The following is a 26,990-nucleotide window of genomic DNA, read 5'->3' as shown; positions in this document are numbered from 1 at the left end:
CCAAGAATGAGATTAAAAGGAAAAGGAAATGAATTGTTTTGCCCATGTTAAAAAAAAAAAAAACAAAAAACCACACACAACTATTTGGCTGAGAAACTGTAGAAAAGGGATTGGCAACCTTTGGCACATGGCCCCTCAGGGAAATCTGCTGGTGGGCTGGGATGGTGTGTTTACCTGCCGTGTCCGCAGGTTTGGCCAATCGCAGCTCCCGCTGGCCGTGGTTCGCCGTGCCAGGCCAATGGGGGCTGTGGGAAGTAGCCTGGGCTGAGGGATGTGCTGGCCGCCACTGCCAGTGGCCTGGAACAGCTAACCGCAGCCAGTAGGAGCTGAGATCAGCCGAACCTGCGGATGCTACAGGTAAACAAACTGTCCCGGCCCGCCAGCGGATTTCCCTGACAGGCCATGTGCCAAAGGTTGCTGATCCCTGCTGTAGAACCTCTGTTTTTTGGAGCCTGGATTTGACATTTGTCAGGGAGGTACCTTTTGCCATTCCTGTGAAAATGTGCACAAATTTGGTTAAGTTTAAGCCTCTGTAAAGTTGCAGATGAATAAGTTTGGCAGCTAAATGCTCATAAGTTTCTGACTGCTCTGAGCGTGCTCCAGCCCCAGGATTCAAGGCTGAGCAGGAATTTCCCTGCAATTGTTCCTCCTGTTCTCTGTGCTCCCCCTGCTGGCACTGAGGTACAGGAGAAAGGCACTCTGATTTGAATGTGGGGGTTGGGGAGTGGGCCAGGCGGAGAAAAGGCAGTTGCAGAAGTTGAAGGATGGTGGGGAAAAGCTGAGGGGGTACAGGAGCTGTTGAGGGTATATAGGTGCTAAGGAACAAGGGCTTTGTAGTGAAGGGCGCTACTGGTCACAGAAACCCTCTATCATTTGTTGCAATAGTTGGAAGGTGGTAGTGACTGAGACAGGGAATTGCAGGAAAAGAAAGGATGGTTTTAGGTGAATGCTGCCCTAGAAAACTGGATTCTATCCTTGCCTATGCCATGGGGTTTCTGTGTGATGCTGAGCAAGTTACTCGAATCAGACTTTTAACTAGAGGTCATTGATTGTATGTTCCACATATACTGGGTGCCCAACCTGAAATACCTGGGCCCAATTTGCAGAAGTATTGAGCACTCCAACTGCAACTAGAGTCAAATTGAGTTGTTTTGAACCTATACAGGGCTACAAAATGATAAATACTCTGAAAAATAAAGCCTTGTGTGTCTCAAGTTGGCTGCCCAAATTTAAGGGACACCTCTGACAATTTTAGCTTTAATGTCTCTCTCTGCCCTCAGTTTGCCATCTATAAAATGGGGATAATTCCACCCCCCTCACCTTATACAGGTGTTGTGACGTTAATTAATTCTTGTTATAGTTGTTGCTGCAGGATTACTGATCAGGGGTACCTGATGGGTCTGTTTGTTTATACATGTATTTCTAAAAAAAAAAAAAAAAAAAAAAGATGTGAAATGCAAAGGATGGATACTTTTTTAACGGAGAACAGTAAAAATCCAAACAACTGATGGGCTGTTGCACTTAATACAAATTAAATTTATTTAACTAATACATTTACATCTCTTTTTGCCAGATAGGATGTGTCTCATTTACAGTTCAGGCCAAAGAGTGTAGTACTTGTATCATCACGAATCAATGCCTCATACCAAGGGGTTTGCATTTCCATTTAATATATTATGGTTGAGAGAGGTAAAGGGGAACACGCTAGGCTAAGTAGTGCCAGAGCATGCTCAGTGAGGTGGTAAGATGAACCTGTAAACATACTAAAATTACTGTCCAATTACGAAAGAAAAGGTCTGTAGGCGATGCAGGGGGCTGAAGGACTGGTAGGGTGTGTTAAATACTACACTCAATGTGCTAATCCTCTCATCCAGGGGAAGAGAGCTGTTTGAGGCAGTAAGGAGAGGATGCAAAAGGGCTGTATGCTTAACCATTTTTAGAAGATGACTCAAATTCACTTAGTCAACTGCTGATTCATCATCCCCAGCCTAAGGTATGTGTTCCAAAATGACCAAGGGGAGGGGAAAGAAGTGAAAATGAAATGGGGTGAGGCAATGGAACAGAGCAGAGAAAGAAAAACCAGTGAAGATAAAATGTAGGTTGAAGTTGGTAGCCTTTTACATCCTTTTGAGTCAATCATGTTTTCGCTCACTTTGTGCAAAGAGAAACACTGCCAAAAACAATATACAACACAACAGTGGAAACAGACGATTTTACATGTAAATTCACTGGACACTCAGAAAGCTCTCATTCCATCTCCAGCACAGGGACTGAAATTATCCATGATTCAGTCCCACACAGGAGGATTAAAGAAAGGACAGTGGAGTAATATAACTCAGAATAAAAGTAGTCTTCAGAAGTGACTTCCGGATACATTTGTTTTAATTTCTTTTGAGGCATTTTAAGAATTATTATAAAGCATCAGGTAGGGATAACTGTAGGATTTGCAGTGATCTCCAGCTGAGCCATATAAAAATTGATTATAAAATATTAGGTAACAGCAAGAAAATCCAAACTTTCTTTTCCAGTCACATCAGCTCAGAATCAGGTTCCCTGAAACTCCTGATGTTCGGTCTCACCGCACATTCACGATTGCACTTCAGCTCAAGGACAGCCAGGTTCTGGGAGACTGGAAGTGGAGGAAATCCCCAAAAGCCACACTTCTACTTGGAATGTGTAGCTTGAAGGGGAATTACATCCTTGAAATTTGTTTGGAGATGATCCGGGCAACATCAGTGGCTTAGGATTTGTCACTGGGAGGTTTCTTCTTAGCTTCCACATCTCTTTTAATATCTTCAAGTTTCTTTGCAAGGTCAGGAATCTTTTTTTTTTTTAAACAAAAAAAAAGTTAGACATTATCAGCTGTTTAGTTGACTAATTAAGGAATGCGAGAAAAACTGTTAGCGTTAAACTTTATATAAAAAGACCCGGCTCCTTGGACCCACTCCACAGGACTACCCTGGACAGAAGCAGCATGCTCAGTACCATGAGGTGGGGCAAAGAAGAAGTGGCTTGCAGACATGTTGAGCAACCCTTTCTAGTCAACTCCATTGGGGGAACATCAGCACCACCACTGAGTCTCATCCAGATCTTTTTGGATGGAAGGAGAGTTAGACCTAATTTGGGGTAATCTTTGTTGTTGCTGGGAATGGGAAAGGAGGATGGACATATAAAGGAGTACATAGGACATTTAAAGGACCAGCCTGTCTACCTTACCGGAAGAAAATGAACTGCCAAAGAGTAGGCCCCAGAAAACACCAACTCAATAATATTAACACATTCTTCTGAAAATACCAACAAAGTATAATGAGAATTTCTATGGCCTGTGTAATGTAGGAAGTCAGAGTAAATAAACACATCAGTTCTTTCTAGTCTTAGTTAAAACCTATAAGAAGAGCTGTGCAAAAGGAGGAAAATGTTTTTTGCAAGATGTCAAAAGTATTTATTCTGCTCTATTTTTTGGCCCCAAAAATGTCTCCTATGTCAATTTTTGCACTGAAATCTGCAACGTTTTGAAATTTCACACTTTAAAGAAAAAACTTAAGATTGTTCTAAAGATCTAGTTGAGTTGCAAAACGCCAGCAGTCTCCCCTTAAAAACAGAAGCATTTTAGACTGAACATGACCCAATCAAAATTTGACTGATAATGGCAAATGCCATGCTGTGAATTCTTTATTTTAGTGGCAATCACACAAAATTTGTTTTCTCTTCCCCTCAAAGCCACAGCTCCTCAAGTTAACTGATTATGTGAGAATCTCAACTTTTGTATTAAGGTTCTAGCTCTCATGGTTGTGGAGAACAGCTTGTAGATGAGACCCAACTGGGATATAAAACACACACCAAAGGCAAATAAAACATGAATAAAAACACGCATTTTGGGTTATGATTTTTAAGCCAAATTTCATGATTTTTTGGGGCTCAACTCATGACTTGAGTGGTCAGGTTAACCATATGGGAAACGTCAGAAGTATTTTTGCAGGGGGGTGGGGTAGGGGCAAATTGGACTAATTTTGTGAAACTGAAACTAAGCCCCCCAAACTACGTATATTTATACATATACTTCAGTTTAAGCAAGTAAGTAGTCTCAATGATGTCAGTAGGGCTACTCACATGCTTACAGATAAACACATGCATAAGCATTTGTAGGACTGGGGACAACATATGAAAGAGCAGAATGTTGAAGCTTTTGAATTTCGTTATGAAAAGTTACACATTGAATTACCTTTACGTTCCCTAGCAGCATCTGCAGGGGTGATAATACTTCTTAAAAACTCCTTGTTTAATTTACTCTTGGGCCTATTCCTAAAAGAGCTCCCTATCTAAAGAAATTTTACACAAATGCCAAACACACTCTTGCAGAGAAAAAACACCCTAACTTTTAATTTAATCACCCTGTTTGTATAATTGGGGCTTTTATGATCAACCATGTGGAAAATCATCTTAGATACCGTAACACTCAAATACATGGTTCATGCTAGCAAATCCGTTTTACATCACCAGGGGAGAACTTCCTCTGAATTAAAAGCAGAAGCAGCCCTCTTGTGGTGACACTTCAGTTGTACTGCAGGAAAATGATTATACTTCATGCTTTCATTAATTACATATGCAACATACACTCAGGTGAGTTTAGGTCTAAACTACAGTATAGGTTTTGTAAAAACAAGCTTTAACAAAACCTAGCTTAATGAAATTTCCCTGATTTAAAAACAAACAATAGAAACAATTTATTCTTAAAGGAATACTATTCCCTTACAGCATTTGCAACACCGAGATAGCAGGATTCTGCTAATGTATGAGGAAAATTAAACTGTCTGGATTATTTTCATTGTCCAAGATGAGTGAAAAGCAAAAGTATACAGGTCACAAATGATGAAAGGAATTTAGGATGAGGTTCAAAAAGGGATTTAGGTGTTGCAATGCTGAGCAAAGACACCCAGACAGTCATAGAAACAAACTATAATCCAACAAGCTGAGTTAGGCACCCAGGTTCCCTGTACAATGAATGGCAAAAGACAGATGCCTTAGGGCTAGTCTATGCTCCAAAGTTAAGTTAACTAGCCACAATTGCTCAGGGGTGGGAAAAATTAATATGCCAGAGAGACATAGTTAAGCTGACCTAAGCCCTAGTTCATGGAAGAATTCTTCTGTCAACCTAGCTACCACCTCTTGGAAAAGATGGATTTACCTCAGCGATGGAAGAACTCCTTCCATTGCTGTCATAAGTATCTACACTCAGTGGCACTGCAGCTGTACTGCTGTAGCTAGGGGTGAAAGTTACTTAAAGGACTTACTGGTATGCTGGAGTCCTGAGCAGTGGGGCGGGGCCTTTACATCTCAATTTAAAGGGCCTGGGAGATTTAAAGGGCCAGGGCTCCGGCAGCTCTGGTGGTGATTTAAAGCTGCCGCTTCTACCCTGGGGCTCTGGCAGCGATTTAAAGGGCCCGGGGCTCCACTGCGGTAGTGGTGGACGGAGCCCTGGGCCCTTTAAATCATCAGCCTGGGGAAGCTGACCCCCGCCGGTACGGTCAGCTGTGTACCAGCTCTTGCCAGTATGCCAGACCGGACCGTACCAGCTTACTTTCACCTCTGGCTGTAACATTTCTAACGTAGACATACCTTTAGACTGTGATCCACAAAAAACAGCACACTAGGCAGGGAGCTACCTAAGCCAGCCAATGGGAGATGCTGACAAGGGGCGGCGGGGTGAGGGGGGGGCATGCTAACCCCAGCCCTTCTCAGAGATAATCACCTAAGACCAGGCTGCAGGGAGACAATCTCTACTTAGCAATCAAAGAGGGGAAACCCACTGCCTGGAGTCAGCTGGTTTAGATACCTAACTTGTTTCTTGAGGGATTGAGTTGTGTGGAGTAAGGCAGGCACCTAAAATGGCCAGAGGAAGAGGGGGTGGTTGTGGTGGATAAATACATAAGCAGTCTATTATTATTATTGTTAATTAGTCAGAGTGGAACAGCTTCAACAGGAGAGATGGAGATAGCCCCACATCAGGATATCCCATAAACCAGTGATTAGGACACTCTCCGGAGAGGTGGGAGACCTCTCTTAAAATCCTTTCCCCCCTTTGGCAGGGAGGGGGAAAACAAACCTGGCTCTCCCACATCCTAAGGGAGAGCTCTAATCACCGTAGTGGCGGCACCACCACCACCATCTCCTCCTTCAATTGGATTTTGAATGGAACCCGATCTGGTAGGCGGCCTCTGAGCACTGCTACCAGATCTGGCCCCTCAGGTGAGTTAGATATCTGAACACCCATTGTCCTCTGGTTTGTGAATCACCCTGGGGCTTAGGCAAGACACAGGTCCTGTACGCCTAGAGGGCTCGCCAGCAAACTTGTTCAGAGGCAGAAATGTAAGCTCCTAATGTTTTGCAGTAAAACGTTCCTTAGGCACAGCGACATCTGAAGAAGTGGGGTTTTTTTTAACCCATGAAAGCTTATGCCCAAATAAATCTGTTAGTCTTTAAGGTGCCACCGGACTCCTCATTATTTTTGTGGATTCAGACTAACATGGCTACCCCTCTGATTTTTAGGCACAGTGAGAGTTTAGGTGTCTACAGAGTTCAGAGAGAGTTTTGTGCATCGTAATGGAGCCAATACTGGGACTTAGGTGCCTAAGTCTGGGGTTTAGGAATGTAAATATCTTTATGGATCTCACCCTTAGATTCTTTTAATTTTAAGGTAGCATTAGTAGCACAGGTAAGGAATGTTTTAAATATCTGATTTCTAATTGGACAGTAGGTTTTTAATTTTAGATCTACTAAATCCTCAAACCTGCACATATGTGAGTAGTTCCACTGATGCTACCGAAGTCTGGAGGCTCAGCCCCAAGGCTTCTGCTCCAAATTCTTGGAAGACAAAATCTCCCCTTAATTCATGTTCAGAAAACCTCAATCCAAGGAGAAAAGGAAGAGTTCAGGTCTACATAAAATTCCAAGCAGAACTCAACAGGTTGAGCCCTCCCAAACACTCCTGACAATTCCATCTTCATTATTCATAGGAGGGAGATATACAAGTCGCTATCAAACTTTCATACATAAAGAAATGGAACTGTGCGGCAGCTAGTGTAGCCTACGAGACAGGGCACTAAACTAGGAGTTAGGAGAGCTGGTTCTAATCCTTGCTCTGCCACTGACCACCTGTGATCTTGGGCAAGTCATTTCACTTTTCTGGGCCACCATTTTCCCCTGCTTTGTCTGTTGAGACTATAAGCTCCTCTTCAGGACAGAGACTGTATCTTAATATGTGTTTATGCAACATCTGCATAATGGGGCCCTGATCTCAGCTGTGACCTCTAAGCATAACTGTAATACAAATAAATCAAGGCCAGTTCTAGGTGTGGGGAAGCTGGTTGCCCACATCCATGGGGCACCATATCATTGTGCCATCGGATTTGTTTTGGGATTGTTTTTTTTTTCCTTTATTCTGATTGGCTGGTCATTTTTGCTCTGCTTATTGGCCAGCTTCCCCCCCCTCCCCCCGGCCCTGTTTGGCCAGCTTTTTTTGTTGGTTTGTTTGAGCTCAGCTTCTTGGCGAAGGGGTCCTCAAAGTATTCTCTGCCCCGGCCAGTAAAACAGGTAGGGCCGCTCCTGCAAAATACTACTACTACTACAACAATAAATAATAATACTTACATCATAATTCTGAGCCAGATACATCCCAACCACATTGCCAAGAGCAAAACCAAGCTTAAGAGGAAAAAAAAAGAAAAAAAAGACAAAATAAATGACAAGGAGTTTAACATTTCCCCCTCACTAGCACAGAATGTAGGACCACTCGGCAATAGAGGAGGATGAAAAAAAAAAATGGTGATGGCGGGGAAATCATGAAAATTTTTGAAATGGTTTCCATTTCACAGGCTTCAAAAATGGAGATTTTTTCCCCCAAATCATTTTCTGAAATCTTGTTTTCATTAAGAGAATGCAGGTGGTTTTGGTGGTCGAAAAAATCTAACTATTTCAAAAAGAGATTCTGGTAAAAACACTAGTTAAAAAAAAAAAAGAGAGAGAAATTTGCCAACCCCTCCCCCCCCACTCCCCCAGAAAATGTAAAATAATATTTCAGTAAAGTTTTTTCATGCAAAAAATTTCAACCAGCTCTACTCATAAGTTTTATACTACTCTCCCCTAAGCTCTCTCTCTTCCTTCAACAATGTACCCATTTATACCCCGGCTTCTATAAAAGCACCACCATCAGAATGAGACTTTTCTTTGTCACTGTTCTCTTACAATTCCTAGAAATCTTTGGTGCAGAGCTTGGTCTTTTGTTCTGTAAAGTTCCTTGCACACCCATTACCAGATAAATCATAGTAAGTCCATTAAAACCTGGTGAATATAATGGCACAGGAAAAATCTTTTTGTTCAATACTTGTACATTTCTTAGCACAAGGAGAGTACTGGTCTATGACAGGAGCTCTCACAGGAGCTCCCACAATACAAATACTAAGAATAATAGGTGCTGGGGTGGAAGAAGATAGGGGAAAAACATAGGACACACGCAAATGAAGTGGGCTACAAAACATATGGGCAAAGGAGATTGTAAGGAAACAGTGCATCAATAGATTTCTGGGCTGGCCTAGTTATGCTACTTTGCACAGAATGTAAATTTAGGTCCCAGGCTTGGGATAGTGGTTGCTGGGTGCTAAAGAAACAGATCACTTCAGTCCATGAGGCTTAAAGAAAGAGTAAGAGGGAAATGGAGTGCAAAGCTCCTTTCACTTGCAGGCTGAGGAGAAACTCAGGTCTCAATCACACCTGAGGGGAAAAAAAAATACCCATTGTTTCCTCAGAAATATACATCCAGATTTTCCAAAGTGCTTCGCATCCAGCAACTCCAGGTAAAACTCTAGCCCTTCTTATCATTAAATTTCAGATTAAGCTGGCTTGATGTACAAATGCTAATAAGATTTTTCTGACTATCAATACTGCAAGTTTGGCCTCATCTCTGAAAATCTGTGTGGTACTTTTTAAAAAAAAAAAAACAAAAAAAAACAACCACCACACAACAACAACAACGATTTTGAAATCAAAACCTAGCTAGAAATTGTATTCACTGCACAAAGTGGAACAGAATATAACTCACTCTTCCAGCAGCATAAACACAGCACCAGTCACTGGTAAAAAACCCCCCAAAACGTGTTCTTGTCAGAAAGCTATGGTCATTAATAGAACTGGTTGCACATTTTCACATGCTGATGCCATCATTAACTAATGTCTGAACTGTAAGGGAAATGGAACATTTATTTAAATTATTTGTTTACTCCATTTTTAGAGCTTAGAACTTCTTGGCTTTTTTAAAAAAATGTAGTGTCCTTTTTGTGTGTTTGGTATAAAGGCTATGTTTTATTATCGCAAACTTAACTGTAAATTAATTAAGTTTTTTGCATGGGATATTGTTAATGCATGCTGCACTGAGATAAGCAGGATTTAAGATTCCTTTTAATGCTGTAAGTCAGTCCAGCAGAGCGGCCTTTCCTATATCTTGGCAGTGTCCATGAATTCACCCAAAAGGCAAGCAGACTCTCAGCTGAGAATTTCTCAAGACTCTCTGCAAAGATTGGCTTATATTGCTAGTCACTGGGGGAACCTTTCAGTCTAGCCCTTACAAAATAATTTTACTAAGAAAGTTCTCTTGATTTCTTTTCTCCTAGAAAGGACAAAAACACCTTCATTCTCCTGCTCTTAGCCTAAAATACATCCAACTCCAAAGCAGGGTCCAATACTTTACCATGCAATGAGTCTTATTTTGTTTGCAAGTATCTTAACACGCATGTCAAACACAAGAACATAAACAACTCGTATCCCATTAGCTGAAGTCAGAGCTCCACACACTCCATGCAAGACCAGTCTAGACTTTGATGTGCTATTTCATCAGTTATACAGGGTTTAAGAGATGCCACTTCATGAAGAGGGGGAGTCTCACAGTTTCATCTTGATCACTTTTGACAACTAAAAATGCTGTCAACTAAAGGGTACATGCCAATTAAGGACAGTAAGGACTAATGAGGGGCTTCTAACAGCCACCCAACATGCTAAGATACATGTTAAATGTAAAACAAGCAATTACTTAACTCTGAAAGGCAAAAATATAAAGTTTGTAAGATTATCCCTTTATCTCCCTGCTACAGCTCCAGCTAGGGTGGAGAGACAGACACCCTTTCCACGCACAGGAAAGGAGAGGAGGGAACCCAGAATTAATACGCCCTTCCTCTTTTCCCTTCACCAGCTTTCAGGCACTAATCAGAAAGTCTTAATTAAAACTGATTTTTATCAGACATTTGCAACACAAGGACTTCAAACATCAGTTGAGTTCAGAAACAGGATTCTAAAATCTGCTGAGCGTCTTAGTCCTATTACCCACTGTTTTCGCTGGAACAAAAGAGTTACAAATGGGTCCATTCTGAAGAAATGCATATGCATTTACAATTTTTTTTTTAAAATCTCGTGTTGGATTAGGGGTAGGATATGTGGGCTTATTTTCTAATAAACACTCAAGAGCTAAAGTGATTCAGAAGAGGCTCTCTGCTGGCATCATCAACAGAGACCAGAATTTGAAATAGCCAGCTAACTTAAAAATATATTTTAAAGAGAGCTCAAAGTCCTGATTTTCTAATAAATATGCAATGTATTATTGGGACTTATTGGTACCAAGTCCGAACATGGCTAAAAATCCACAGTATCTCCAAATTAGGTCAGCAGCACCTATAATGACAGCTTTCAGAGTAACAGCCGTGTTAGTCTGTATTCGCAAAAAGAAAAGGAGTACTTGTGGCACCTTAGAGACTAACCAATTTATTTGAGCATAAGCTTTCGTGAGAAAGCTTATGCTCAAATAAATTGGTTAGTCTCTAAGGTGCCACAAGTAGCACCTATAATGGGAAATGAGAAACTGCTGCTGTGCTATTGGCATGCACCCTGCTGTTTACTTTTAATAAGTGCCAGGTATTAAAGGCATTTGCATCAATTAAGGATTTAAATAGAATTGTAAATAAATCATATAGTTGGGCATCTGGCTTTAGCATCTGCCAGAGTTTGCAGACACATGTAGAAAAAGAAAAAGACCAAAATTTTAAAGAACGTTCAGCTAATGAATGCAGCTGTTTGCCTCATTGACTAACAAATGCTTTAGGACTGGGAATAAGGGGGAAAAAAGTATCATTTGACTGTGGGCAAAGAGTTTAACTCTGACTTCAGGTATAGCTTATCATATTTGCAGAAAGTCAGAGCAGGGCTGGGCTCAGGGACAAAATAAGCCAGAAGCTTTAAATGAACTGCAGCCACTGCAACAGAACAGGAAAGCATTGTCAAATCAAAGTGGCAGACTTCACAAGGTGAAAATTTGAATGGAGGGGGAGGGGAAACCAAAAGGCAGAACACAAGGACAATACCCATACCAGACTGGAGGAGCAATATGATTAAAATATGCTTAAAACAGTTTTGAGTTTTTGAATTGTTTTGGAACAAAAATTGTGTGATAAAATACCAATTAACATGTATCACTCTGATACAAAGGTTGGATTTGTTTTACTGTAGCGATGAGCCAATGAATGCCCTGAAGGCGTCAGCCCCATGTGCAACTCTTTTTAAGATGCATTGGCACCATACAAAAGCAGCAGCAGCAGTCCAAAAAGAACGTTGTTCCATTTGCATGGGCGGTGTCTTATAAAAGTATTGGTAACCTGTGTTTCATTAATAGCATAAAAGTGAGCGCAATATATGAAGAGATATTAGAACTGAGTCTTCCTATAGGGAGCAAGAGTACCTGTTTTTCAAAAAGCACAATGAATTAAAGCAGTGGTTTTCAATGGGGGATCGCAGAATATGTTTAAGATTTCCAAAGGGGTCCACACTTCCATGTGAAAGTTTTTAAGGGTCCACAAATGAAAAAAGGTTGAAAGCCACTGAATTAAAGTACACATCAACCATGCATACATTTTCTTAGAGAAAGCATTAAAGCAGTGGGCGTTTTCACCTGTACAGTCACTTGATTGGCATCCAATGGAATACATCTGGAGTGATTTGAAGAAAAAAAAAAGTGGCTAAGAATAAAGGAAGCTGTATATTGTAGACATATAGAGGGTGAACCAAAAGAGAATGTAACCAAAATTAGTAAGGCCACAGTATATTCAATGTATTATGAGGGTGTAGACAACTTTTTTTATTTGAGGGGGCAAGAGGTAAATGATAGCTGTTGAATGTCACTGTGTGTAGTTTTGTACCATGTCTAAATTTGTCCACTTTTAATAAAGTGAGATAAATGAGCTTCTGTTCCAAACTCACTGTTTCCTGCTTTTTTTTTTTTTTGGGGGGGGGGGGGGGGAATATGGGGGTGGCTAATCCCCCCAGTTATCTACACACATGGTATGCTACATATTCAGAGTACATTTTCAGGGTCTTATCAGGCGTGGCCTAATACTACTTTAAAAATTAATATATTCCTGGCCTACTGAGACACTGGGGATGGGCTGGTATGGACCCACCCATTGATAAAGGCCTCCCACCCATAAGGGAAGGAGCTATCGTTTCATACCCCTGAGTGACAGTTATACCAACCTAATTTCCTAGTATAGACCTTAGTTTGATAGATTTTCAATGAGACTTAGGCTATGTCTACACTTAAAATGCTATAGCAGCACAATTACATCAACGCTGCTGCGGGAGTGCAGCACTTCAGTGTGGATACTTACTACAGCAATTGGAGGGGGTTCTTCCATCGCTGTAGGTAATCCACCTCCCCGAGAGGTGGTAGCTAGGTCAACAGAAGAATCTTTTGTAGCGCTGTCTATACCAGGGTTAAGTTGGCTTACCTACATATCTCAGGGGTGTGGATTTTTCACACCTCTGAGAGATGTAGCTATGGCACTGTGACTTTTCAGTGTAGACCAGCCCTTAAATTCCAAAGTAGATTAACCTAGTTGCATCACACAGGTCTGTGAAAAATTTCACACCCTGTGTAACGTAGGTAGATGACCTAACCCCCCAACTGTATATGCAGATACGTCGATAGAAAAATGCTTCCATTGACCTAGCTACCGCCTCTGGGAGAGGTGGATTAACACTACATCAAGGGAGAAATACCAAGCATCCACATTATGGCACTACAGCACTGTAGCTGTGCCTCTGTCCTGCAGTTGGACATGCAGCAAGTCACTTTTGCAAGTGGGACTTTTAGGCTAAGTCACGTGTGTGTGTTTGAAAGTGCTACCAATATAATTAACTGCTAGATTGTGATATACTATTCAGTGTGAATAAAGGTCTTAGATCTGCTGATTTCAAAGGGACTATTTGAGGTGAAAGGGCATCACAATCTGGCCCTTAAAATAATTCCTCTTTTTCCATCTCTGCATAACTTTTAATGAGGAAAAACCCCGCTTGGTACAGTGAATAATATTTAACAGATGTCAAGGAATGGAGCTGTGGACCCTGGAAGTACTGGTGTATCCAGCTCAAAAGCAGTCCACCTGACAAGCTGCTGAGAGTCAGATGGATGAACTGGCAAGAAACTAGACAGGATCAACTCAGCTTAATGCACAGTTAAGTATCCTGGGATGTGCTACCAGACTGCTTAGCACAGAGGTTCTCAGACTTTTGTACTGGTGACCCTTTCACCCAGCAAGCCTCTGAGTGCAACCCCACTTATACATTCAAAAACACTTTTTTATATATTTAACACCATTATAAATGCTGGAGGCAAACCAGGGTTTGGGGTGGAGGCTGACAGCTTGCAACCCCCCCCCATGTAATAACCTCATGACCCCTTGAAGAGTCCCGACCCCCAATTTGAGAACCCCTGGCTTAACACCACAGACAAATGAGTGCAGCACTGGTGTGGACACAGCAATTTAAGGGTTATTTGCAATTTGGCTACACTCACTCAGGAGGCATAACTTGAGTGCAGATAACCTGAATTAACTATCCAGTGAGGACATACCCAAAATCCTAACCATAAGGCTGAAGTTCTAGAGCAATTCAATCTCCATGGCTTGGAAACTAGCACATCATGAAGGGTATATCTAGACTACGGTAAAGGTGTTTAAAAAAAAAAAACAAAAACAAAAACAAACCACACTTCAGCCAACGTGTTTTAATGAACGTTAGAAAATACAAGCACCACCCTAGAGCATGTCAGGGCTAGCTGTATTTTAACACATTAGCTGGCCCCGGTGTAGCCTAGGCTTCATCTCGCCCAGCTAGCACGTTAACAAAATACAGCCTGCACTCAAGTTTTTTTAAAACGTGTTAGTTCACCCTTAAGCGCCTTTTATCCTAGTCCAGACGATTTTTGAATGAGCAGCAGCTGCAAAACAAGGTCCCAGGTTCATCAGTGCCCGAAGTCTGGGATCCCTTCAGAAAACCACAGTATCAAGCCAGGAGCGAGCTTCCCAGTCGCTCTCGCACACGCGCGGAGGCGCTGAAAGTATGTAGCTAGCTCCAGGGCCCAATGTATCCATCGCTGGATGGACAGAGCTGGGAAGGGGCATGAGTGGATGTAGCGGCTGCTTCTCTCTCCAGGGTCAGAGGCGCCTTTCTCCTGCTGGGGGGGGGGGGGGGGGGGGTCTTCCAGGCCGCCCCCAGCAGCAATCCCCTCCTCCCTCCCAACGCAGAGCCCGGGGGGAGCAGACACCAGGACAGAGGCTCTACGTGGAGGGGCTTTGCAGACACTTACCAGAAACTGTAACATGGTGTAACCGGGCTGCCTCTCTCCTCCGAGGGGCGGGCGGGGAAGTAACTCGCCCCAGCGGCAGCTTCTCTTCCGGGTCCCATCCTCCCTGCTGCTGTCTCACTAGCTTAGGGGTTTGATGGATGTCTGAGCAGTCCTATCCTTTCTGGTCTTGCACGCCCGGCCCTCTTTTCCCTCCCTCTAGCCCCGCCTCTGGCGAGGTGACCCTGGGCTCAGCATGGGACTGACCTATGGTGGGGTAGTGAGGATGGCGCTCAGAAAATACACAGTGCACAAACCCCTTGTGCAAGAGCTGGTCTCTCTCCCCCGAGCAAACGCGCCCACCTCCCAAGCACACAGTCTGATACTTCTCCTGACGAGACCCACAGTGTCATAAACATCCCCAAACCTGCACTCAGGCTGAAACTTCGGAGTTCTGCAAAATCTATAAGAGAGATTCTGCTTTGAAGCTGTGTGTGTGTGTGTCTGCATTTGTGTATAAAACATAACACCATACACCCATCAATTTATATTGTCAGGAATGCCTGTCTCTATGCTAGGGCAAGGTAAATGACAATCAAAGCCTTGTAGGTAATGTCTGTACAGTAGAGCCTCAGAGTTAGGAACACCTGGGGAATGGAGGGTGTTCGTAACTGAAATGTTCCTAACTCAGCCTTATGGTTGTTCTTTCAAGTTTGCAACTGAATTTTGACTTAAAACAGCTTTGAAACTTTACTATGCTGAAGAAAAATGCTGCTTTTAACCATTTTAATTTAAACGAAACAAGCATAGACAGTTTCCTTACCTTGTCAATTTTTAACCCCCCCCCCCCTTTTTTTTTTTAGTAGTTTACCATTTAACACAGTACTGTACTGTATTTGGTTTTTGTTTTGTTGTCTGTGCTGCTGCCTGAATGCGTAGTTCCAGTTCTAAATCAGGTGTGTGGTTGACTGGTCAGTTCATAACTCTGGTGTTTGTAACTCTGAGATTCTACTGTATAGTGCTATGAATATGTAATGTGCAATATAAATGCTAAGTATTATTAATCTTGGAAGCCCTCTGGTAGTGAGGGTGAATGAACTAATGGAATGAAGTAATTCCAGATGTTTTACCATTCTGGCTGTTGCCTGTTCCTAGCAGTCCTTTTGTTGTTGGTTCCCTTAACTTTGCACAGACCCAAAGAGAGACAAGCTTACTAGCTGAGATGAAGGGGAAGAAGTCATATGGAAAAAGAGAAATAAATGGGGGGGGGGGGGGAATAGAGCAGAAGCAAACTATCAAAAAGTAGGAGTCTGAATGCAAAATCTCTCCTGGGGGAATTCTGCGCACAATATTTTAAAATTTTGCAAAATTCTGCATATTTTATTTGTCAAAATAACACAATAAAATCATGCCATTCAATTATTTTGGTAATTTATTTCAAAATGCCTGCCATCAAGTATGCCTGTAACAATACAGACAAAAAAGATTCAGGAAATGCTGTTTTGACAAACATTTCTTACTAGGTATATTAATACAGAACTTTGTGTGATAATTCATTTAAACTATAATACAGAAACGTATTTCCCTCACCCCTCAGAAGCAGAGCAAAGGCTTGGGGGAATCAGGGGTAACAGAGGAACTGAGGGAGAGGGAGGTAATTGCTGGAAGTAGCCTGGGAGTGATCCTGGAGGCTTGTTGGGTGTGGGTGGGAGACGTATGGAACAGAGTTTTTGTGGGGCGGGGGATTGTTAGGGAGTTGAGGAGCCTCCCCCATGCAGACCCTGGCTGACCCCTAGCCTTTCCCATTCAGTCAGGCACATCTTCCCCCATTCTCATGTATCCCTGCATCCCTCTTCCCCCAGCCCCATGTGGCCCTGCACCCCATTCCCATTCAGCCCCTGCCCAAGTCTGTCCCCTCACTAGCCCTTCTGAATCCCAGTCTATGTGACTCCCCAGCAGCCCCATGTGCCCTGCTCCATCTGTTTCCCCCCCCCCCCCCCCATATCCCATGCCTCCTAACCTGGCCCTGCAGGCATGGCTCTGTGAGGAATGCTGCTGGCTGCTTCTGCCAGTGAGCTGGCCACTCTATGTTCTGGTGCCACAGTAGCCCCTGTTGGGCAAAAGGTGTAACTGCAGCACCTCTCCAGCAGAATGTATTTTCTGTGGAGAAAAAAAAAATCTGCGCGGGTCATGAATTCTGCATGTGCGCAGTGGCACAGAATTCCCCCAGGAGTAAAAATCAGGCAGCTGGCAAGCACTCTCAGATACCTAATGGCACATTTGTGATGTTGTCACATCTATCAAATGAATTAAGTGCAAATAAACATATTTTTCTGTGATGTGACGGTTTGCGACAGAGACATAAGCCAACAGTGCTGATGGGTGTCACAATTCCATTAAATGTTGTTACTGTATTTTCTTTGGTGGAGGAACTTAGTAACATAAGAGATTGCTAGCTTTGGCTAAAGTCACCCATAATGTGGCAAAAGTATTGCATATTCCACACAGCTCTGCTAATAAGGGACTGTGGAGAAGGTTAATGGGAGCCTTTGGATCCAATTGCCCACCCTGCTATAGCTGGAGCAGATGTCAGGTGTGGAAATAGTTAAAAGGAGGAGACCTAGCCTAGTTTAGAGATGACTAGAGCTCTGCTTTTCCTGATGCTAGAGAAGCCTGGTTATAGCTGAGTGAGTGTGGCAGCTTGCGAGCTGGTTTATTAGCCTTGTGGTGAAAGAATGACTAGACTCTGGGAGAATCACTGAAGTACTGGTTATTTGAAGACAGGCCTGGAAGGGAAGGTGTGTGTGTGGTCTAGTTGAAGCTTTGTTGGAATAGCCTGTTCTGAGATGCGGATTTTCAAGACTTTTACCACCCTGGAAGAAATGGGACAGGCCTTTGTCTTGGATGGAGGACTAAAGCCCTTCTGTGTTAGATTCTGTGAAAAATGGCAGCTAACCACTGGAGACAGTGTGAATCAGTGAGTAGTACACAATAAGCTGTGACGGGGCAAACCTGGTCAGATGTCTCTTGGTCTAGCTCCACAGCACTCTATACTATTCCACTTCCAGGCCCTCCCAAAGTTCCGGCAGTCTACTCCACACTTGCCTCTCTCCTCCACACATACTGTTCCAATTTTGGCCTCTGTCTCATGGTCATGCAAGATGGGGTCATGTGATGAAATTCAGTGGCAGACACTTTAAGACAAAAAAGAAATGCTATTTCACGTAGCATGTTATTAGTCTGTAGCATTCACGGGAGGTCTAATGTCAAGTATTCTAGGTGGATTTTAAAAAGGGGTGAATAACTTGTGTAATTATACTCTGCGGCAGAAACAATAGAATATTATGATCTGGCATCACAAGGGTCAGGAAGGATAACTTCCCCAGCCTGCTTCATCTAGATTCCCACCATGAAAAATAAAACAGTTACAAAATGGCAAGGAAGCTAGATAATTATTTTTATTTAAAAAAAAATACATTGGGCATTAGTGTAAAATAAAGACCTGTGTGAAGTTGAAATGTGTGGCTTTGGGGATTTTTGCCACAAGGATCCATAAAACTGAGAACTTTTATGAAAATTTCAAAAAAGAAAAGACTTTAGGCTGGAATTTTCAAGAATCTGAAAGTTATGCACCCATATATCACTGATGTTCAATGGGACTTGGCCACCTCATTCTGCTTTAAAAAGTCTGAATTCTGAAAAGAAGACTCAGAACAGTGTGAAAAGTAGCTAGAAAAGAGATCTGGGTGAAGTTTAAATTTTTAATTTCAGTGTAAACTGTCATCAGAATTGTGTATTTTGACCCTAAATAGGAAAATCTTCAAAGAAACTTTAGGGTTGTTGGTTTTTTTACTACCTTTACTATCAAATTAAAGGTTGTCCTCTTTGCAATAGTCTATGCTTGAGATTAATTTCTGTGAATGATCATGCTTTGTTAAGGGATTTAGAGGGACATTTTCAAAGACACACCTGGCAATTAGATGCAAAGCTGCCATTAAAAATCCATGGGAATTAGGTGCTTAAATGCCGTGCCTCAGAAACCTCCCATTTACACCCTACTTTAACAAGGTTGCATTTAGTTTTCTACTTATAGAGCTGCTGAGGCACTTCCATAATAAGTCAATCTATTCCAACTTCATAGCTCCAATTACCAGAGACCGCTGCCTCAGTAGACTGCATGGTGTCATCGACCTCTACCTGCTTTGCCTCCCTCTACCAACATCTATCCTGTGAGATAAGGAAGCATTATCCCCATTTTTCAGTGTGTGGCAGAGCAGGGAACTAAACCGGGCTTTCCTAAGTCCCATGCTAGCACTCTTTGGCTGCCACAAAGTTTTATGTTCAGTGCAAAATTACAGCAATCCAGGCTCTTTAAGACCTTCCCACAACATGACTGCTTTAAGCTGGAGAATTCCACAGGGCAGGGTACATGGAGGCTGCATGGGGCATTGGCTGTAACTTAGTCTCTGCTCACTCATTCTAACACTATAACTGCCTAGGAATCAGAAGGTGAAGCTTCAACCTCACCTCCAACTCAACAACTGCTATTCTAGGCCATATTCAGCGGAGGAAGGAGACCATTATGCCAGGTAGCAACAGCTCAGGCCCCCCTTAAGCTGGATAGGCTACATGGCCTGATTTACACCTACTGCCCATTTTCCCTTCTCTGGTTATGTGGGAAGGGTGTGACACAAGTAATAATTCGGCTCACTCTCAGACATAATAATTTTATTAAGATAATGTTGAAGTAAAAAGAAAATGGTACAGAGTTTAAGCACAGAAGTTTCTGGTTATCAGGGAATAAGGTACAGATTATCAAGGGGTGCGAAATTCGGTTTAGGAATGGGTGGCATAAGGAATACATAATCTGCAATCTCCCCGATTGGGGGTAAAAGTTTAACCGGTCAAAGTACAGACATTGAGATACGGGGGTATGTTATCCATATAAAGGCTATGTTCAGGTGTGGAGTATAATGAGTGGATACGATGATGGGGATGGATCTACCCTCATTTGGTGGGATTTAATGTTCTGTGAGTTTATGGTTGTAGTTCATATGGTCCAATGGAAAAAAGTCTCTCAGTCCCTTTCCCATAGTTGATGCACGATGTCGTATCGGCTCACACCTCCTGGTACTGTCGGTGAACGGTGATGTGTTCAATGTAGATGTCCCTGGACCATCGGTGGCAACAGCTCAGGCCCCCCTTAAGCTGGATAGGCTACATGGCCTGATTTACACCTACTGCCCATTTTCCCTTCTCTGGTTATGCGGGAGGGGTGTGACACAAGTAGTAATTCGGCTCACTCTCAGACATACTACTTTCTCCACCTTCCTGTAAGTCAGCTGATTCCCCCTATTGCAGCTGCCAGCTGTTCCCATAGAGACTGGGTGCAGTGCTAGGAAGAAAAGAGGGTTGAGTAGCAGCTAGCTGAGAAGAAGTTCAATGAGCTTTGCATGGGAGTGACCACTCCTTAAAATGTGTAAGAGTCCCTGCTTTCAGCTGATCACACTAGGGAAAGGTGGGGCCTCTTAAATTAAAAACTGAGTTTGCATTACCTTTGCTCGCTCTCTTTTTGTCTTTCCCCTTACACAGTATTCCCGTCAACAAGTTTATGGTCAGGAATGTTCACTGAAACAGCAATATTTGTTGAAAGTGCATTCTGAGTCCATAAAGGTGAATACCTGCAACGTAAACCTCCATTCTAAGAGTCAGGGAACAAACAAATATGTAACCTACTACACGTATTCAGTCAAAACTCCATCTAAGTTAAATATTGAATATCAAATATACTAAATTGCTCTAATCTACAAGCCAATAAATGGCTGCAGAAACTGACTAATTTTGAATAACAACTATGGACGCAAATCACAGTGGTCAGATTCTGATGCTCTTGCTCACTGTGAGTAGTACTTTACTGTGTGAATAGTCCCATTGATGTTAGGAGGAATACCTGAGAAGTAAAGGACTACCTAGTGTGAGTAGGGTTGGCAAAAGCTGGCTCTAAATTACTTGTAGATAAATTTTGACCAGAAGAAGTGGTTGATTATTTTTTAAATACTTTAACTGCAAAATATTTACTGAGCTCTAGCTACTTTACCCAGTTTTCCAACTGTAGTTAATGGGGGGCAGGGGTTGCAGAAGGCTTCTTGGTCACATGACACTGGCTTCTCCTCCTTGCCTCCAGCTGTTAAATCATATTAGAGGAAGCCAAAAATTCAATACTTGCCTAATATTACTTTTACATGTAAGCAATTGCTGCAGTTCCCACGGAGATATTATGTGATCACAAAGAGAGAGAAGATGGTCTGAGAATCTTTCTATTAAGAGTCTCCATCACTACATTTTTAAGTGAAGATTCCATTATTTTTCCCCTCCTCAAAGATATGCTCTAGTTCAACCACAGGATTGGGCTTAATGCAGGAACTGCTAGGTGAAATTCTATGACCTGTGTTACACTGGAGGTCTCTTCTGGCCTTAAAAAAAAAAAATCTATGAAGATGTAGTCTACACTATGGAACACGTTTGTGAACCTCTGCCTATTAAACAAAATCAGTAATTCATTTGAGTTTTGTTTTAATTAGCGTGGCAATATAAAACGAACCATGACAGGTATTTTGGTCTGTTATGTGCTGTCCCAGGTAGACCAACAATAAACAATTTACACACACGAGGCGGCTTTTGCCCCTAAGTTCTGCTGCTATGTTCCCCAGAAAGTTTGGACCGAGTATGAACCTGTATTTCTAGATGCTCCATGATTTGTGGTCTCACAGCTCCTCCTTCCATCTTTTCCTTGTAAAGGGTGGATAACCTGTTTTAATCACTGGAAGAAAAAAAACCCTCATTTTGATCTGAACTGAAACTTTTATTAAAAATGATTGGATGTGATGCTCAGCAATATCTTGTTGCAAGCACATCAGGGGTTAAGCTGAATAAAGTCATAGCGTATAAATACACAGATAAAATAGAACTTTTGCTATACCTTCAGTTGAGCTGTATAGCTGCAATTACACAACTATAGCAGACGTACTTAAATCTGGGTGTCCTTTTAATAACCATTCCTTGTTTCCGTTGTAAAGCTGGAAAATGCAGCTCAAAGTAATGTACTGCACTAGAAATTCTATGGAATAAACACCAGATGGTGGTAGAAAACCACCCGAAGCAGTTTACATTTCTCATGTGCAATCTTTAGATTTTCCTCTTTAATGTTCAGTGTTCTCTCTTACTTTCTTGGGGAAAGGTAATTATACAATATTCATCATGACATGCTTGACCTATTTTTAAGGCACCCTGCTCACTGTGGGTCCTCTCCCCATGCCTGGGCATACCTCACAGTATTGCCAGTAGAGGATGACCAACAAATCTAAATAAAGAAGGACTTTAGGGAAAATTTGCAAACACACCAGTCAGGGGTGCCAACGGGATTGAGCAGAGGGCTAGGAGCCAAAAATTCTCTTGCTGATTGCCATTAATTCACTGTGAGATGTTGAGAAAGTCAGTTAAAACCAAGTTTTGAAAAGTGGCCTCTAATTGAGTGCCTCAGGTTCTGGGTGGCCAGTGTTGAACCACCTAAGGCCTCTTCCTCCCCCTCCCCCCGAGTGAAGACTGGCAGCTAGGAGCTGCAGGTGTAGTTGTTATTAGTCCCACAAAACACAACCAATTTCATTCTGCCCTGTCAGAAAACACAGTCCGAAGGATCAAAAAGTGGTGGAAAAAGGCTTTTTCAACCAAATGGAAATTTTCATGCAGTAGGTCATTTTTTGTCAAAGATATTCAGGTTTTCACCAAAAGCCCGGAACACCTCAATGACCTTTTTAGACAAAAATGGGGGGGGGGGAATAAATAATAATAATAATTATCTAAATTTTTCAAAGGGAGGAAACAATTTCCCAGCTAGTTCTATAGTTGATTTTTGCCTCCCATTGGCAATGAATCCTGTCCCACCCATATAGAGCCCCCATACCTCACTCTTGAGTCTGACCCCACTGTAACACTACCCAACAATAAATTCCTGGTGATTCTAGGCCCCTGTCACCAATCCATGCACAATTGATCCAGTTTCCCCCCCATGCACAGTTGACTTTAGCTCCTATCCCCACACCCACCAGTTAACCCTGGGACCCCTCTAATTTTGAGCTGATTCTGGCAGATTGCTTATCCTGCTGTTCTCTGGGGCTAGGGTTGCCATCTTTCTAATTGCTGAAAACCAGACACCCCTGCCCCACCTCTTCCCCTGACACCCTCCCCTTACTTGCTCCTCCCTCCATTGCTCATTCTCCTTCCCACTCCCAACACTCACACCCCCATCTCCTGCAGAGTCAGGCTGGGAGGAGCTGACATGGATCCTGCCTGGCTACTCAATCCGGGCACAGTGGTTGGGCTATGGCTCAGAAAAGGAGCAAGGGGCTGGGAGCAATCAGGGTATGGTGGAGTGGAGTGGGGGTGGGTCCCCAGAGCAAGGGGCTGGGGGCAATCTGGGCACAGTAGAGAAGGGTGGGGGCAAGACAGGATGCGCCTCAGGTGGCAGCAGTGCCAGTACTATCTACCTCTCCACTGGAGGCTGGGGCCACAGGTCTGGGAACCAGTTCTCTCCATCAACAGCTGAGCAGCTCCTCCAGGCCGCAGCTGCTGCTCTTCCCACCCTCTCAGCGGGGAGGCTGATTGTGGTTACTCTGGTAACCTGACTTTTAGTGTCCGGTCATCAGTACTGACTGGACACTGTCAGGTCCCTGGTTTTCCACCAGACTTTCTAGTCAAAAGCCTGGCACCTGACAATCCTATCTGGGGCCCTGCTCCTCACTATCCCATTCCTTTGCTGAAGAAAGCAGCAGCTTTTAGTTTTGCCAACTCCAAACATTCAAAAATCATGAATCAGGCCTCCCAAAATCATGAGGGTACTTTCAGGGTACTTTTTATTTGCCTTGAGTCTTTAGGGTGCACTTGGGTCACATTTTCAAGCTTTGCTCTACAACTATGAGGGATAGCATTAAAAATGGAAGCTGAGATTGTCATGTATTCACATACTTCCAAGACCTGGGACTTTAAGAAAAACAGTAAATATTTTGAGACCTGTGATAAAAATCACAACAGTAGGCCACCCAGTTTTGGCTGCTGGGCTATGGGATAAGCAGCACCAGAGGATCTTCAAACACACGCCCAGGCCTGGAGGTTTCAGCAGAACTGGAAGCTCTGTGAACAACAATAGGCCACCTATTCACGCAAAGCCCAGCAGTGAGGCCCTGGCTGAATCGGCACATATATCAGCCTGTGGTAAGAAGAAGGAGGCCAACAATACTGGAGATTCTTCAGTATCTCTTCCCAGGCCTATAGATCACAGGGTAGGAGGGGAAGGAAAGTGCTGCAGGAATATTCACTTCTGATTCAGGAAATGCTGCAGAGGTGAAAGGAAGCAGCTGTTCCTCAGCCCATTTTGAGGACACCAGGCTAGAGGACAGCAGAAACCCTCAAGACCTGCTTTTCAGGAAGTACAGAGGGAGAAGGAGACCTCAATCTTCCACTGCTACACATGCTAAGGGACCAGGCTATTTCTCAGCACATGCATCAGCTCTAATTAGTTGCCCCTACACCAGGAGGCAGGTGAAAAGTGAAGGGCAGTCCGGTGCGTGGGTTTTTTCCCCATTCCCCAGCCTTATGATAAAGTCTGAAAAGCTATAGAGTTGTCAAGCTTGTGAAGCTCAGACATTTGAGAGGTCCATGCTTAACATCCCTAATTTTCTGGGTTGATGTCAAGTCTTGAGTCTGAGAGTTCACTAGCTAGGCAGGTTTAGCATGCAAGGCTGAAGTCAAAATTTTTTGGGGGGAGGAGGGGGGTTGCGACTGCTACAATAACACCTTTAGTTTGCATGCTTGTATAGCAGAGGCTTGCATCTTAACACAACTGGCTTAGCATCTCTTACGGTGTGGGAGATGATCTCAGAGCTCGTTTGATGGGCAGCAGTGGCAAACAGACATCAGTTAATAATTTATTTATTACCTCTATTATGGTAGAGACACCAACTGGCACTGGTGATCTGTTGTGCTGGGATATTGATCATTCCTGTAGTGCTGCTGTTTCTCCACCAGAAACCTTCTGAGATGTCAACAGGAAGGACAAGCAGCATTACTCTGCAACCAAAAACTGAGACACTAGTCCCTTTTAAAGGCTTGGCTGTAGTAACTCAAATATGGCCAAAATAATTGCACCATGGGTACAAAATGCCCCCATTCTGATTTGATCGACTCACGCACCTCTGTTGCGCTCAGGAGCAAAGGACTGCACAAGGCGTAAGGCAGGGGAGAATCAGCTACACAACCCCACATTTTTTACCATGACACTTTTCAGAGCAGAATCAGTCTGTTCCGAAATGCTAAGAACTACAAAATGAAAAGCAAACCAAGCCGAGGAACCAGAAGTTTGATGTGTAGCTAAATTCACTGGCTAACTTATTCAAATTAACCAGACCAAAATTGTTGTTCCTCAGAGAGAAAGAGGGGAAAGAAAAAAAAGGTGTGTTGCTTGAGTAACGTTCGGGAAGGAAAAGGCAACGAATTCAGAGTGGCTATAAAAAGAAGGCTCACAGGGCAGTAATTAAAAGAATATAATTAGAACATAGCTCGCGGAACACCTGAATAATGACCTGTGATTTAAAAGCTACTACAGCTGGCAGGTGTTGAAGAATGTTTATGGCATCAGGTTAATGTGACATCATTACCACACCTGGATATTTTTTATTGAAATCTCTTCTTAAAGGTTGACTTTCTATCAGTGCTTCTATCAATGCCTAAAGAATGAGATTTTATTTGGACTTGAACTTGTATATTCTCCTTAGTACACTAGAGTTATAATGTGCTGTCCTTCAGGGCATGTTGCAAGGCTCATTGACGTGGGCACAGCAGCAAAATGAGGACAGTTGCACGGAATTAAGTGGCAGGCTGCAACTTTTATTAAACTTTAACACAGGGAAGAGGCACTACCTGCCCATCACCCAGACTCTCCTATACCGGGCATTTAATTGGTTCCAGTGCAGGGGTTACAAGCCTCCTTGCCATATAACCCGTAACTTGAAGAGACTGTCCTCAGCCTACCCCCCTACCCCAGCTTTAAGTCCTAGAACCTCCCCCCGCCCATGAGGGGGACAGAGGTGGGGACCTCTACCTCTGAGGGCCACAAGATCTGACCTCAATCTGTGAAGGCCACACAGTCTCTATCACATGAGCCCAAAGCCCATCAACAAAATCCCAGGTCTTTTATCTCTGGGAACCATTCATTTTATTCTCTTAACTGTACCGGACACTGTCCACAAGTTGCGACAAATAAACAAAACCACCCCGGTAGCTCAGATGGGTACCATGCGCTTTCCTATTTAACCCACTATGGCTCAAGGGTGCTGAGAGGAAGGCAAAAAACATCTAGTCCTCTGCCAGTTGGCCCATGGGAGAAAAAATTTCCTTCCTGACCCTTAAACAGGAAATTGGCTAGACCTGCAACATCTGTCAGGCTAGGTTTCCATTTCTAGTTTGGGTGGGTCGGGTGGGGTGCTGGAATGGAGCTGAAAGAGGCTCCATGGGGCCTCAGCTCTGGGCTAAATCCTGGGAGCTAGGGTATGCTGGCCAGCACCCCTCCCCCACAGCTGGCCAATGGGTGCTAGAGACTCCCAGGGGGAGGAGCTACCTATTCTCCCTTGGCAAGTGCCTCCCTCCCTTGGTACTGGGACTCTCCCCCTTTCACTACCGGCCCTATCAATTTCCCTCACCCATTGATGCGGGAGGGTGGCACTTTGATTTCTCTAGCTGCAAGGGAACAGGAAGGCTCAGTTGGGAGACAGCCTAAAGATCTTAAATATGTTGTGAGCGGTTTTTTGTTTTGTTTTTTTACTACCTCTGGGATATTGTTAGATCTCTTGGAAATGTTGGGGTGTTAAGGAATGGTCTGTTTTATGACACGATTCAAGATTTGTCAGGAGCAACTAGCCCTTGCTCCAGGTGCTCCTTTTTTAATGGATATGTTTATAAATTTAAATAAATAAAAACATATTGGGATATTTGGGTGATGATCACTAGATGGTGCTGTTTTCCTTAGCAAGAAGTTAAATATTTTCAAAATAGTGAAAAGTACATCAACCTCTTTTAACCTAACTTTATGAATAAGGCAGGGTTTATTAAGCATATTCTAATTTCCAGACATTTTTTTTCTTCCAAAACTCATTCAGATTGTCATTGTATTTCTTACCAGTCAAGGAGACACTGTTCAGACTGTCCAGCTTCATCGAACTTAGTGGAATGAAAACATTGTTTTGATTACATATTACAAAAATAAACTTTTCAAATGCTATTAGATTGT

At 43.0% G+C, this 26,990-nt stretch overlaps 1 protein-coding gene across 1 annotated transcript; it reads right to left on the bottom strand.

The window, feature by feature from the left end:
• Positions 1-1,505: 1,505 nt before the first annotated feature.
• Positions 1,506-14,824, bottom strand: STMP1 (short transmembrane mitochondrial protein 1). Its single transcript, XM_007072307.4, has 3 exons — positions 14,678-14,824; positions 7,648-7,701; positions 1,506-2,821 (listed from the first exon to the last, which is right to left on the bottom strand). The coding sequence occupies exons 1-3, from the start codon at positions 14,690-14,692 to the stop codon at positions 2,741-2,743; spliced, it is 150 nt and encodes a 49-aa protein (XP_007072369.1). The 5' UTR covers positions 14,693-14,824; the 3' UTR covers positions 1,506-2,740.
• Between the last annotated feature and the right edge of the window lie 12,166 nt (positions 14,825-26,990).

This window comes from Chelonia mydas, chromosome 1 (genome assembly GCF_015237465.2).
Source record: "Chelonia mydas isolate rCheMyd1 chromosome 1, rCheMyd1.pri.v2, whole genome shotgun sequence".
NCBI lineage: Eukaryota > Metazoa > Chordata > Testudines > Cheloniidae > Chelonia > Chelonia mydas.
This window is presented reverse-complemented; position numbering and strand designations above follow the sequence as displayed.